General features: G+C 40.6%; 1 protein-coding gene across 5 annotated transcripts in view; it reads right to left on the reverse strand.

The window, feature by feature from the left end:
• Positions 1-7,970: 7,970 nt before the first annotated feature.
• The window catches only part of LOC147110587 (tudor domain-containing protein 5-like), a 49,293-nt gene continuing 41,177 nt past the window's right edge, over positions 7,971-16,086 (reverse strand). For 3 of the 5 annotated variants that reach the window (XM_086000723.1, XM_086000722.1, XM_086000719.1), the window contains exons 16-17: positions 15,515-15,580; positions 7,971-11,939 (exon numbers count right to left, since the gene is read on the reverse strand). In XM_086000723.1, coding sequence (XP_085856849.1) covers positions 11,701-11,939; positions 15,515-15,580 — 305 coding nt within the window. In that variant the 3' untranslated portion in view covers positions 7,971-11,700. The remainder of the gene's footprint in view (positions 11,940-15,514; positions 15,581-16,086) is intronic. The other 2 variants (XM_086000721.1, XM_086000720.1) reach the window with 2 other exon arrangements.

Genomic DNA, 16,086 nt, shown 5'->3' on the forward strand with positions numbered 1-16,086 from the left:
TGGCTAATTCCTCCGCCCTTAGCATGGATTCTCACTCTCCGATTGGATGGTTTCCCAAGGAAGGTGGGCCTGGACTATTCGTCATTCAAAAGGAAGCCCCGCCCAAAGAGTGGATCCTGCTTTCTGATTAGATCGCGTTCACGTCAATTAACCCAGACCGCTAGCCAATCAAAATAGCGGGTTGACTCCCAAACGTCATTTAATCCCACCCACCCAGCAGAACGTGCGTCCGGATTGGGTAAATTCGAATAGTTACTTTGAACATGAGACATTGATAAGGAAGTAATGTCAAGCACATTTTAATAGCCAATTTATAGGGCTCTCGCGTGTCAAATAATGTCAATACCAACATTATAAAAGCCATCAGACTCCTTTTCTATCACAGCTGTAATTTGATATGTTAACTTTAAAAAAATTTGGACCCATAACAAGACAAAAGAACGGCCCGCGTGGTTCTGTAATCCGCGCTAAAATGTATTAAGTATTCAAAACCATTGAGCCTTCCTTGAAAAACAGGGCCAAAGTCCACGAAGATAAAGATTGTAGAACTAGTTAACACGTCAGAATAAAAACGGATAAGATTACCTTACATGAAAATAAATGATGTAGAAGGGAATAGGGGGATATTTCCAGGGTGGGAAGAGGCTCGTGTGTATTTTTAAAACCGGCATTGACCAATGGCCTTTTGTAGTTGTTGTAGATTCTATGTAATTATATGAAATTAAGAACATGCTGAGTTTTAGAGTTCCGATGGTTTATTCCTGATACACATGGTAAATTCCCAATTTGTCTTCAGTAATAGTATATTTATGACAATTTAAAAAATATTCCACTGACTCCCTAAATCAAGGTGATAACTGGGAGTAAGAGAATTAAGTGAGGTTCAGAGAATAGAATTTGTTTAAAAGTACTTTTGTACTCTTGGTAGTTATTCAATTCAATTCAATTTTATTTGTCATATATGGAGCAGACGTGTGTACTGCACAATGAAATGTTGATTTTTACGAGTCCTCCCAACATTGGAATAAATATGGCATAACAATGATAAAATACTAATAGAAATACAGTAATAAATAATAATAAATTATACATTCATGAGTCTTATGGCCTGGGGGTAGAAGCTGTTTCGAAACCTGCTGGTACGAGACCGTATGCTTCGGTATCTCTTACCAGAGGGGAGCAGGGCGAAGAGGTTGTGGCTGGGGTGGCTCGTGTCTTTAATGATTCTCAGGGCCTTCCCCCGGCACCTCTCGGGGTAGATATCCTGGACAGCAGGTAGTTTAATTCCTATAGTATGTTGTGCAGCTTTCACCACCATCTGTAGAGCCTTGCGGTCTGTGGCGGTGCTGCTTTTACTGTGTAAATTTTGCTCAGTTGGTAGTTTTCTTCTTAGGCAGTCCCTTGGAACCGAGGATGACTTGCTTCCACGTTAAAAATGAGTTCACAGGTGACTGATGAGTCCAATGCAGGACCTACAGTCTCTGTCACAGGTGGGGCAGACGGTGGTTGAAGGGGCGGGGTGCTTGCGTTACCTGCGCTTGGCTTCCGCTTGCTCCCAGCGAAGAGACTCGAGGTGTTCGGCGCCTTCCCGGATGCTTCTCCTCTGTGCTGAGTCAGAAGGTTGTTGGTTGGGAAATATTGGTGTTCAGAGGGACCTGGGTGTCCTTGTACACGAATCACTGAAAGTTAACATGCAGGTACAGCAAGCAATTAGGAAAGCAAATAGTATGTTGGCCTTTATTATAAGAGGATTTGAGTATAAAAGTAAAGACGTCTTACTGCAATTATATAGGGGCCCCGGTGAACCACACCTGGAGTATTGTGTACAGTTTTGGTCTCCTTACCGAAGGAAGGGTATACTTGCCCTAGAGGGAGTGCAACAAAGGTTCACCAGACTGGTTCCTAGGATGGGGGGATTGTCCTATGAGGAGAGATTGAGTAGACTAGGCCTATGCGCTCAGGAGTTTAGAAGAATGAGAGATGATCTCATTGAAACATACAAAATTCTTACAGGGCTTGACAGGGTAGATGCAGGAAAGATGTTTCCCCTGGGTGGGGAGTCTCAGTCTCATTTAGGACTGAGATGAGGAGAAATTTCTTCACTCACAGGGTAGTGAATCTTTGGAATTTGCTACCCCAGAGGACTGTGGAGGCTCAGTCATTGAGTATATTCAAGAAAGAGATCGATAGATTTTTGAACATTAAGGGAATCAAGGGATATGGGAATAGTGCAGGAAAGTGGAGATAAGGTAGATGATCAGCCATGATCGTATTGAATGCCGGAGCAGGCTCGAAGGGCCAAATGGCCTACTCCTGCTCCTATTTCTTATGTTCACAAGATGGTTATGGCGAGGAAGGTCATTTGGTCGATCATAATTCATCTACCCAGAAACAACAACATAGACGCAAGCTAGAGAAGGAGCTATTAGGATGGGTGACCAAAAGCTTGGTCAAAGAGGTGGGTTTTAAGGAGGGCCTTGAGGGAGGTGGAGGTGTTTAGGAAGGGAATTCCAGAGTATGGTATCTGGGCAACTGAAAGCACACCTGTCAATAGTGAGGAAAAGGGTGGGGGAAATGCACAAGAAGCTGATGTCAGAGGAATGGAGAGTTTGGGGGGTGAGGGATTGAAGTTCCAGAGTAGGTTACAGAGATGGGTAGTGGTGAGACCATGGAGGAATATAAACACAAGAACGAGAATTTTAAATGAGAGTCGCTGGGGGAACGGTAACCAATGTAGGTTAGTGAAGATAAGAGTAATGTATGATTAGAACTTGTTCCTGAATAGGATATGGGCAGCAAAGTTTTATTTTAGCATAAGTTTATAGAGGTTGTAGGCTGGCCAGGATTGCATTGGAATAGTTGACTCTGTAGGTGACAAAGCCACAGATGAGGGTTTCAGCAGCAGATGTGCTGAAGTTCGAGCATAAACGGGTGATATTATGGAGGTAAAAAGTAGGCAGGTGATGATAAGATTAGCTTGACTGGGAGGCTTTTTTAAGGGGCAAGGTGTCTCCGTCGATGAGCCAAGTTTCAGTTAAAACCAGGACATCAGTACAAACAACTTGCATTTATATAGCACCTTTAACATAGTAAAATGGCCCAAGGTGCTTTACAGGAGCGTTATAAAATAAAATTTGACACTGAGTTACATAAAGAGATAGTAGGACAGTGACCAAAAGCTTGGTCAAAGAGAGAGGCTTAGGGAGGGAATTCCAGAGCTTAGGGCCTAGGCAGCTGAAGGCACGGCTGCCAATGGTGGAGCAATGAAAATCAGGGATGCACAAGAGACCAGAATTGGAGCAGCACAGAGATCTTGGAGGGTTGTCAGGCTGGAGGAGGTTACAGAGATAGGGAGTGGCGAGGCCATGGAGGGATTTGGAAACTAGAATGAGAATTTTAAAATCGAGGTGTTGCTGGACTGAGAGCCAATATAGGTCAGCGAGCACAGGGGTGAGGGTTGAATGGGACTTGGTGCACGTTTATCCACAATAAGGATATTGATGGCAAAGGTCTTGTTCACAATCAAATATAGACATCCTGGAGGAAAATATGAACAGGTGCTGATTGTTGATTCATTGCCAGAGTCCGAATGGGGCAGGCTAGTAGTGTAGGTGGGGTGAGTGAGGTGGGAAGGCGATTGGTGAGGTTAGCCCCCAGCAGGCTTACTGCTAGGGACGGTCAGCGAGACAGGCTTATGGGCCAGTTGCGTTTGCTGTTCATCGGGTGGCAGCGACAGATGCATCAGTGGGCCCTTCAGAGAATTCCAAGAGAGGCATAGATAGCTGTGAAGCTATCTAACCCCAAGAGGGGAGAAATGAAAGGTAGCATTGCTGGGTGGCAGGAAGGAGAGGTCAATGGAGGGTGGGTGGGGGATATAGGGAGAAAGGTGGAATGGGCACAGGTCTGAATGGCAGCCAAAATGTGCAGGTGAATGGACACAAAGAAAAACAGCAACTAGAGCTATCAACCACTAGAAGCAATCAGAGCTAAACCAGCATAGAGTAAAAAGTCCCAATAGGCAAGCAGAAACAGACTGCAGAAGCATGTCAGGTAGCGGAATACAGGCAGTTCAGCAGAGAATAGTCTCAGTAGAAAGTTGCGGTAAAGCCCAGAGGAAAGTGGACAACCAGGAGATAGCGGATTTCTGCCCAGAATCCAACACAACAGTAGAATAAAGCCGAGAAAGCAGCAGTGCACTGGAGTGCAGTCCAGAAACACAAAAGGTAACGGCAGTAGTTTGTCGATGGGAACAGGTTACTTGAAAAAATTGAGTGACAGAACAGGGTCATGGAGGCTGAAGCGTACAGCATGCAGGAAATCAAATGTGACCAGAATCTCTACTGTTGAAAAGAACACTGATTAAAAATACAGAACAAAACAGAGATTTTTGGGAGATGGTACTATTTTATTTGAACAAATTGGGTAGCACTGGTGATAACCTAGTACTACAAATGCCCCCCTCAAAGGGGGAGCACCACCAATAAAACAATAATAGTTCAATTAAACTGATAAATGCAAAATAAAATCCCTAAATCCCAATTCTATTTTCAATGTCTATTATACAATTAATGAGCTGTGGTGCCCACCGGCCATGAAAGGAACAATAGGCATTGTGCTCTGTAACAGGTAGTTTTAACTTATGGATCCCAAGTCCCCCTATTTCAGTATCCAATTGGTTCTTAAGATTCCAGGGTTTGTGCCTCCACCACTCATATGTTGAACACTTCATGTGAAGAAGAATTTCCTGACATCAGTCCTAAATTTAACTTTTACTAGTTTGACTCAATGTTGTTTGTGCTTCTTTCAGAATTTAACTTAAAAGTAATATTCTGGATTTTCCTTTTCCATTGCCTTAACTGTCTTATATACCTTTATTATATAAGAGCACATCTCAGATACCCCTTTTCCAGGCTGAAAAGGACAAACTTCTCCAGTCTATCCTCAAGACTTTTGACATCAGGTATCAGTCTTGTGGCTCTTCTCTGCAGGTGCCTCTTGTGCTTGAACGTCTCCCTTGTGTCTGGGAAACCAGAATGGTATGCTATACTTAAGGTGCAATCTGACCAGAGCACTGTACAGTTTGGTCACAACCTCCTCCGACTTGTATTCTACTGTTTTGGCTTTGTGGTTCAACATTCTATTGACTTTGCAGCTCTGCCTTGGATGGATCTAAGCATCGAGTCTATGAAGATTCCTATGTCTCTCTTGGCTTTGTCCTTAGCTATTGCAACAGCATTGATGGATCACGTGTCCCTTATCTTTTCTTCCTATGTGCAATACTTTAGTTGTCTATATTAAATATCATCTGCATTGTTCTCACTGCTTACATATTTCATATTATATAACTCATTCTGTAAATTCTTAAGTGTCTGCTCCAATTCCACTGACCTTGCTCATTTGGTGTGATCTGCAAATTTGTTCAATTTGCATTGAGTTTCTGCATCCAAATCATTTATGTAAATTATAAACAGTAGTGTTCCTAACACCAAGCCCTGAAGCACCCCATTCAATGCTCCCTCCCCCCCAACTCTGATATAACTCAAGTATTTATTGGTTTCTGCCCATCAGCCAATATCTTACCTATTCTCAGAGGTTTACCCTGGATCCCTACAACTTTTGAGTTTAACTAATAGCCCTTTGTGGAATTTTGTCAAATACCTTTTTTGAAGTCCAGGTGTATCATGTCCTATGGCTTTATGCTGCCCACTTGGAATAGCACTTCCTCAAAGAAGTTGAGGAGATTGATCAGGCAGGATCATCATCTTTTGAATCCACACTAACTGTTGCCTGGTAGTTTCTGGCACTTCCCTAATATAAGCTTTGCTCCACCCCAAATGTGTGAAAGTCAAACATAAATAGAAATGAACTGAATGAGCCTGGGAGGAAGAAATTTGAAGGGGTGACTAGAAGCTTGGTTGAATAAGTGGGTTTTTAAAAAGGTAGAGAGAAACTGAGTAGTTTAAAGAGTAAGGTGCACAGATTAGGGCTGAGACACTGAAAGCTCTGCTGGAAGTATTTGAAGAGGATATAAATTTAATACTTTGGAGGGTAGGGAGACAGTGTAGGTGAGTGAGGACAGGCTGATGGGTGACTGAGACTTAGTGCAGGATAAGATACAGGTGGAAGAGTTTTGGATAAGTTGGATGCCAGCAAGGAGGGCATTGGAGAAATTAAATCTAGAGGTGACAAAAGCATGGGCAAGGGATTTGGTGGCAGGCAATGTTGTGCAGGTGGAAATAAACAAGTCTTGGTGATAGATAGCATTATGGGATTTGAGGCCTAGCTCAAACAAGGTACCCAAGGTTTCACTTGGTCTGGTTTAGCCTCCGAGTGACTGGGGTTGAGTGCAGTCAATGACAAGGGAGCGGAGTTTATGGTAGGGGCTAAAAACAATCGCATCAGTCTTCTCAGTTGTGGGGGGTGGGGGGGGAAAAAGGTGGAAGGAAAAACACTAAAAAAATTCACAATTAAAGATAATTAAGATTTAGATAATCTTTGCCTAATTGACTAGAATTACTCAAAGTCACATTCAATATTTTAGAACAGTAAAGATTTTGGTGTCGTATTTAACAAAGTATGTACTACTCGCTTCACAAATGTGGAAAGACTAAGTAATTGATACAGTATGAAGGTCAATGGCTAACCAAATCGTCCATGATAAGGATGACATTTAAGTATCGGAACAATGTAAAAACACCAGAATCAACAGAATGTTCTCAAAGTAACTAAACAGAAAGCAGAAGTCAATAGAAGAATAAAAATTAAACAAGTAAATCTTATGTCTCAACCGAAGTGAGAAATTACTTTTCATTTGTCGTGGAGACTTATTACATAGTATTAGTACAGAAACAGGCAATCGACTCAACTGGTCTATGTCGCCATTTATGTTTTACATGAGCCTCCTCCCACCCCTCTTCATCCAACCCTTTCAGCATATCCTTCTATTCCTTTCATGTGCTTATCTAGCTTCTCAAATGCATCTGTTATTTGCCTCAACTACTCCTTGTGGTAGCGAGTTCCACATTCTTATCACTTTTTGGGTAAAGAAATTTCTCCCAAATTCCCTATTGGATTTATTGCTAACTATCTTACATTTATAATAGGAACCATTAAGACATTTTTGTGAAAAAATGCATCTTTTCTGTGATTCCTTAATATTGCTTTGGAGCTTACGGTCTGTATTACATTTTTGTGGCTTTTCTACCTTCTTATTTGGCTACTGTATTTTGGGTCACTCTCAAAAGTCAAGTCCCAACCCTCTGTAATATCTAAGTGTCCTCATTAACCTTGCTATTAAGTAAGCTTTCAGTAATGTGCCCCAGGATGAATGAACAGAAAAACGTTTCCATTAAATATTTCCACCTAACTTGGACAAATAAAAAGGATCGCAACTCTAAATGCAGTCTGCTCCTGAGAATTGTCATTTTTGTGCTAAAAAATTGAATTGTCCAATAACTTTATCTAAGCAACGTAAAATAAGTGGGATATGGTACTTAAAAATGAATTCAAATAAACTGAATTAAAAGTACACTATTGCACTAACCTTTTGTAAAAATGTTCTGAGTTTAATGTTGCATCTGAAAAACAGCACCTCTGACAATGCAGCACTCCTTTGGTACTGTAATGTCAACCTAGATTATGTGAAGTCCGAGAGCCCTTGGTTGGGGGGCTATGGGGGTTGAAGGAGACAAGAGCTTCCCAGACTCCTGCTGGAAAGTGGACATGAATGGATGTCAATTAAGGACAGATTGGGCTTAGCTTTGCTATGATGCCTGGTAGGGTTGAATCACCTGCTGGCATTCACTGTCTAGGCTCACATACAAATAAAGTCACTTGGTTGAGATACCAGAATGTTATTGGCACCTGTGGAACTGCACACCTGCAAGGAGCGAATACCTTTGGCAGAGGAGAAAGGGATGAGAAGAGAAGGGAGTTTTGCAGGAAGAGAAATATACACACACAGCAACAGCTCTTGCAAGACTGAAGATTTATTTGGGACAGTTTTGTTTCTGCACACATATCCCAGTTGCCAGCCAGCAAATATTTTGCAGAACAAATGTAACAATAATGACAGAATCCAAGTTCTTCATTTACATTTATATATAACTGAACCAAAGGTCCCTAGAGAATATCATATTCCTGGCCGATGACATCTTCAATAAAGTAGGTCTTACCAGTAACAAAACAAAAATCAATGTCTCAAAAGAATTATCAATAACAAATGCTGGGGAAATACTTTCAATGTAAAGTAATCCTCCAATTCAGTCAACATACAGTTTTTCTCAAATTTTCACCTTGGAGGAGTCATTTGATTTATGACTTTTCTGTGTGAATAGTGTACTCATTTGAGTGAGTGAGATTAGTACATATAGTACCAGCATCAACAACTCCTAGGTCAGGTATATCACAGTTCGATACAAAGCAAAGCTCCCTCTTCTCAACAATATGCCTCAGCCTCTACCCTAGAAGAGTACAGTATAATTACACCAGTGTGTCAATTTTTCATTTCCCACACCAGCCATCTTGTCCCGAGTCAGTATATTGATTGTGTCAATTACTGCTGGCCGAGGGATATTTGATGTACTGTGGGCCTATACTCACTGGAACTGGGTTGAGACCAAAGTAATTTCACATAGGGTTCAAACCCAGGACCATAAAGTTCCCCAATAACTTTTTAAATCTTTAGCTGAGGAACTTCCTGGTTACTTTAAATGGAGCCTAAAAATAACACTTCACCCTTAAAAAGGTAGTAACTTAAAAATCCTCATTAACGAGACAGGGGAAAGGACTACATTACATTGAAAGCAGACATAAACCTATATCCTTCCACTTGTATCATTTAAAAATAAACTGCTTTGTGGAACACTTTGTTTACAATGAATTGGAGGGTAACTAGAGTCAGCATACTGCATTGCAATCAGCCAGGATATTAGGATGAAGGTCTCTTTTTGCTGAAATGCACTTAGGTGGTCACAATCCAGTTGCGAGGAGTTGTATGGTATTAATTGCCAATCTTATTCAGAGGGGCCATAGGAATGGCTGGTATGAAAATGGAAATGTCACGGGTGAGTAGCGGGTACTTTTGAGATGAAGCTAGGGCAAATTGTTGGGGAGCACAGGGTTCTTCACTCCACAGCTCATTGTGTTGTGTCTGACCTGGAGGAGTGGTTGCTCTGGAGAGTGGGTGCCTGAAAGTGGAAAATGCTTCATCATCAGCAGCAAAAACAAAGAAGCCATTTTAAAATATAAAAAGTAAACTGTAAACACATTGCATCAACAGGAGAACAGGACATGAAGGCTTACTGAGCATGACATGCAATATAGAGCTGAGTATCAGTAGCTTTCCACTCATTACACAAACATAAAACAAGAATGTCATTTCAATTCTGCATGTTAAATCAGCTCCATCACATGAACATGTTGGTTCTTTCAATAAGGTTAACATTCACCAATAAAACTCTCAAAATAATCAAAATCTTAATTCTCTGAAGCTGATCTTCTGGATGGTAACTTACTGATTAACTTTAGCAAAATCCAGAACAAAAATCCAGATTGTATCCATCTTCTACAATGTTTCCTTTGTACAAGCAAGTAAAATATGGAAACTGATGCCACAGGGGAAAAAAATAACCTCAAATTCTGTGAAATATTTTGACAATGTTAGTATTCTGAAACTTGGGTTTTGCCAGTTTGATGTTCAATCTTTTGAAAACAAGCTCTTCAAACCAGAGATTGTATAACGCAGGCTGTAGCATCAAAAGATGTCCTTTTAATAAAGTCTTGGTGACCAAGTAGTGTTCCAGCTAATGCAGGTTGATTTCCTGAAGTTGTAAATAATTTCAAAACATTTAATTAAAATAAAGAATATGGGCTACCTGGGAATGATTAAAAGAATAATGAGTATCTGAAAATTAGAAGGCTAATCTGACAGAAAGTACAGCAGCCATTTATAAATAAGTCACCAGAACCCTTGACCCTTAAAATCACTCCAGCATATTTCAAGCCCTACAACTCTCAATTTTTTTCCCTCCTCCCCTTAAGGGGACATTAATGCCGGGTACAGTTCTACCTCATCCATAAGGCCACTTTTCATGTGTGAACCTAGACAGCAAATAACAGCCAGCAATTTGACAATGGAGAGAATCTAGCTGAGCCTGATCCTGTTCTCATCCAACATCCACATAGGCAGATTTTCTAGTGGCAGTCATTGGACAGTAATCGGTAACTGTAACTCTGGCTGATTTGCTCTCCATAACAGTGAGATATTGAGATGAACTGTAGTCTCCTAACGGTGCCCAGGCAAGATCAACTTACTCAGCATAAAATAGGAATTAAATCCAATACGTTCCCGATTTGTGTTGCTTAGTATATTTTAGTGAAATATCATTTTTAGCAAAAAGTTTATCATACATTAAACCATAACTTTGAACAGATCCTACTTCTGCTTTTTAATATTTGAGGAGCAATCTGAACATAGCATAATCAGATCATTGCCAGACTTATCCAGGTCTGTATTAAGGTTACTTCAAGTGATGCACAGCCTGCAGCCCTTGGCAATTTAGCCCTTCGAGCCCACGCACGTCAGTCCCATTCGCACTTATTTATTGATTTGTCCGGTTTGGATTTTGTGGATCTGGTGATTTGGAAAGGAGTGTTTTTAATACTGGTGCCTCACTGGTGAATAAATTCTGAATCAGAACATGAAGATCTGTATCAGCAATTAGATATATGGAAATTAATGGAACATGGACTTGTGGTCAAAAGCCTGTGGTACATATCTACACAGTCCATCAAGACAAAAAGCTAGAACACCCCTGCTTCAGAGGATGTTATCACTTCCTTAGAGTAAGAACTTGCATTTATACAATGTCTTTCCTGACCTCAGGACATCCCAAAATACTTCACTGCCAATGAAGCACTTCTGAAGTGTAGTCAGTTTTAATGTAGGAAACGTGGCAGCCAATTTGTGCACAAAGTCCCTTATACAGCAATGAAATTAATGACCAGATCATCTGTTTTAGGTGTTGATTGAGGGATGAATGTTTGAACAGTGTTGTGGGATCTTTTACAGCCACCCGAGGGAGCCGACGGGACCTCGGTTTAACATCTCATCCAAAAGACAGCACCTCCAACAGTGCAGCATTCCCTTAGTACTGCACTGAAGTGCCAGCCTAGATTCGGTGCTCAAATCTCTGAGTCAGTAGGTTCTGGATTCAAGTCCCAATCCAGAGGCGAGAGTGCTACTACTGAGCCAGGACTGACAACCTTCTGTATCCTACAGTACTGGTTTCAAAATTAGATTCATAATCTAAGATTGTTTTCTTGTGAAATACACCTGCATAGCCATTGCCACACTTCATAAAAAGGGATGCCAAAAAGATCACAAGAGTATACATGGCAGAAACCTTTGATTGGAGACCAACAATGGCTTCCAATCCCATATTTCTGTCAGGTGAAAATTTCAGTTTAAGCTGAAATCATTGCCTTCTGGCTGACACACTAGAATTCTCTTTGTTGATGCCATTTATGTTTAGCCTGAACTATGTAGACGTCCTTGGGGGGAAAAAATAAAAATATTTTTCAAAACATTGTATGTGGGACACAAGGGCCGGCGATGCTTTGCACCGACAGTTATTTTGCTTCTCTTCCCCACCCCATGCAGCAAGTCTCTCAATGTTTACCTATCTGGAATTGTGAGGATTACAGCTTTTTGTTCATTATCGACAGCCATGTTAAGTGATGAAATGCTCCTGCCATGCGCGCAGAGGGGCCCAATGCTGCAGATGGAGAGCTCAGCGGTACGTGAAATTTTCTCTGCCCAGACGCTGCAGCAGATAACACAGGCGAGATCAAGGCAGACTTCTGGACATTGCTGAATGAAGACACAGTAGTAGTCGGAATGGATTCCTTTTGCAGAGTTTCACAAATGTAGCTGGAAACTATTAAAAAAAATAGTACTTCATTAATTGATACCTGGTATTATCCAGCAATCAGCATGAAGTATGCTGGAACCATCTCCATACTGTGCTGGGTACATTCTTGTTCAGACTAAACTGTGATGTGCTCAGTTAAACAGTGGGTTGATTTGTATAGTTTGTCCAAACTTTGACGTCTATCAAACCAGAGTGATTCAATTACCTTGGCTTTCCAGCTTTGATATTTTAATTTCCAGATTATTTGTTGGTGTGTTTGCATTTTCTTCTAAACTGTTTATACTGATGTCATTTTAATTTTCTTGCTTTTTGCAACTTCCTCTTTCTCCACTTTTAGCCACTTCCTCCTTCCCCCATATCTTGTGCTATTTTCCTTGGCCAGGAAGAACATTTCAACACACAACTATCTCTGGGGGTGGAGAAAATAACATTCTTTGTTCAAGAGATAGGAGATATAGATATATTTTGATTGGCACAAGGAGGGACCATCCCTGGGCACTTTTCCCCTTCTCCAAAAAAAATTAAGTCTGGCAAACTTACCATCGAGAGACAACAAAAAAGTCAGAATGTCTGCTGAGACTAAAATGTCAATTTGTACCTATGTTTGATCAAACATGAGTTTTTTTCACTGTTATATCCACATTTATTGTAACCATTGACTTCAACTTGTAATCAATTAGTTATCCAAGAAAACATTTCCAATTACTTGAGCACACTCCACTGGACTGTAGACTGGAAAGCTAGCCTCCCATCCCCTAAAAGGAAGGCATGTTTGCTGTGGGTCACAAACAGATTCTTTGTTTTTGAGGGCGAGTTGCTCTAGGGAATTTATATATGTTCTCCTCTTCCTATGCCTCCACATAACCTTGCATCATTTATAGCCAAGATAGCAGATATATAGCCAAGATGGCAGATATATAATCAGGCCATTGCCAATTTCACTCTGAAACCTGATGAGAAGTACAAACAAGTAGTGTTGTGATCCTTCCAGTGCTTTCCTTCCTCCCTGTACAGCAGCACTGAACCTGTGCAACTTAACAGAGGAAGTCATAGCAGATCAGCATTATGAAACGATTGTGTCTATGTTGATTTCCATGAAAATACCAGCATGACCAGCATATTTGCAATGTGTGGATCAGCTACTGCTTTCTCTACTGAGGCGTAGTAACCATCACCCTTCAGTTAAAGTTATACTTCATATTTCATAGGAAAGAGGGGAGGGGAGGAAAGAAGGTAGATGGGGACGGGACGGAAAGAAGGTAGATGGGGACGGGACGGACAGATAGACAGACAGAAAAGACAGACTTGCATTTATATAGTGCCTTTCAGAACCACCGGATGCCCCAAAGAGCTTTACACTGGTCACTGTTGTAATGTAGGAAATGCGGCAGTCAATTTGCACACAGCAAGCTCCCACAAAAAGCAATGTGATAATGACCAGATAATCTGTTTTAGTGATGTTGATTGAGGGATAAATATTGGTCAGGACATCGGGGCTAACTGCCTTGCTCTTCTTCGAAATAGTGCCATCTATTACGTTCACCTGAGAGCGCAGGCGGGGCCTCGGTTTAATGTCTTATCCAAAAGATGATATGCAATCATACAAATTAGGGTAATCACAAGATAATTACGAATGAGGAAGGTCATTTGACTCATTTTAATCATCCATCCAGAATGACTGCAGCATCTAATTGGTTCTTAAATGATTCCAGAGTTTTTCACCTCCACCACTCTAACCAAGAGTTCACTGCATGGGTTGATCTCTGAAGAAAAATCTATTATCAATCCTACATTTGCCTTTTAGTAGTTTGAACCGGTGATCATTTGTCCTACTTTCCCAATTTAATTTGAAGTAATTTTCCAAATTTACCTTTTCTGGTTACAACCTTATACAGTATACCGCTATAAGATCACCTGTTAGCTTCCTCCTTTTCCACTCTTTCCTCATAACTCAGATCACCAAGACTGGAGATTAGCATGTGACTCTTATCTGCACTGCCAACAACACCTGAATGTCTCACTTGTGTCTCAGTGACTATAATTGGATTTAGTATTCAAAGTATGGTCTTACCAGAGCACTATACAGTTTGACTATGATTTCATCTGACTTGTATTCTACTGTTTTAGCTATACAGTTCAACATTCTTTTAGCTTTGTTGATTTCTGCTTTGCTTTGGCTGGCTAGGTCTTTTTCAACTTCATACTTAGCTATTTTAACAACATTCATGGCGTATGCGTGTTTTTAATCTTTTATAGAAGACTGCATTTATTGCCCATTCCTAGTTGCCGTGAGGTGGTGTTGGCTGGTTACTCTTTGAACCATTAGTGATGCCCATTTTTGCTTCCTATGCACACTTCACATCCTTTTGTATTAAATTTAATGTAATTGTTTTCCCCACTTACATCTGTTCATTTAAGAGGACTGAGCTAAAACTTACATGATCTTCCTTTATTTCATAAGACCAGCCCTTCAGTTTTCTCCCCCAATCAGGCAACATCTTACCATATGGTTAAGAGCCCATCTATATGCATTTCTTTATGAAATAGGGAAGATAAAACTTTCTTGTTACACGGGTGAAAAACTTAAAGATAAATAGCTTCTAATAAAACAGTCTTAGTACCAGAAAGCCAAAAACCTTGAAAGTGAGCGATTTAAATAATAAGCAATTTGAAATACAAGACCAGTTTTGTTTATATAGATTAGTGTCCTACTGAAACTTAGACATACATGTGAAGCACATGTGAGCTAAAACATCAATAATCACAGCCAGTCTGTACAGGAGTGTGTGTAAATTGTGGTATACAAGATAGAATCTGCATTTGACCAATAACAACAACTGCAAGGCTAATGCATCCTCATTTGGCTATAATCTACATACTACAGGCAACTGTCCTCCAGCAATACCTCATAGGGAGCACTTATCTGCCTGAACCGAAGTTTGTCAATGGTCTTTCTTAGTAGTTGTCCACATACTGGTGTTTGGTTAAGGTGCGTGGATTACTCCAAGTGGTAGCTTTATTGTGTGATTTGTTTGTGCAAATCACTGCTGAAACACTCATTTTCAGATGAGATGTTAAACCAAGGTGATGTCTACCATCTCAGGTTTTACAGCCAGGGAATGACAAGTGGGTGCAAGATTCCATGGCACTATTCAGAGTACAGGGAATTCTGGCTAACATTCCACCCTCAACCACTGCCAAACAGATTGACTGGTCATTTATCTCATTTGCACTTGCCTACGTAACAGTAACTAAACAACCTATATATTATTTTTGAAGTTAAGTGCTCTGACATTTCCGGAGGCGGTAATAAGACACTATATGAATCCAAGTTTGCTCTTTATTATTTTCCCTCAAGTTCCCAGTCTCAGCCTCATCAGGGGAGATAACTCAAAGAACAGCATGTCCTCCACACCACTCTCTTGCACCGTCATGGCTCATTCAAGAAATGGAATGGAAAGCACACTCAGCAGAAGAGTGGTGTACCAAGAATACCAAAGGAGCATTAGAGTGAATCATTTAATCCAAAAAGTGAAAGTGCAGTTAAACAAACAGATGTGTCCAACATTTCTAATACTTACCACTTTTGCTATCTGTTTTTACAGAGGGCTGAACCTTCTCAGACTTGAAAATTTCACCCGAAATATCTGTATTCATTCAATAACAAATGTACGATTAGCTAAAGCTATTAAAATACAGCAAAATGATCATATCCAAATGTTTTGCAAATTTAAAAAAATTCAAATTTGCCAACAAGAGCTATCTACAGGACAAATCTCCAGTACTTCCTTCCTTTTAAGGGATATTATCCCCTTTTATTTGACAAAAAAACTGAACTTTTGTTGACAACAGTACTGTTTGTCCACCAGTAGATGGGGTGTTCAAACTGGACTGAAATCTCAAAATGGAAAGGACTCCCAGTGGATAATAGCAATTGGTGGATAACAGAGTGTCTCAAATTCAATGTACAATGTTGATTGCTCTGCCTCAGTCCTCACTAACATTACTCCTGCTGACATGTTTGGCTGACACCAATAGTTTATCACATCATCTCATCTGGTGGCACTGCAGCACTTATAAACAGCAGCCTCTGTATTTGATTTTAAAGCTGGCAGTTGTGCTGACGAGTGCAGCAAAGTCCACTGATGGGATC

This window comes from Somniosus microcephalus, chromosome 11 (assembly GCF_052327205.1).
Source record: "Somniosus microcephalus isolate GS21.2 chromosome 11, FLI_Smic_1.0, whole genome shotgun sequence".
Lineage (NCBI taxonomy): Eukaryota > Metazoa > Chordata > Chondrichthyes > Squaliformes > Somniosidae > Somniosus > Somniosus microcephalus.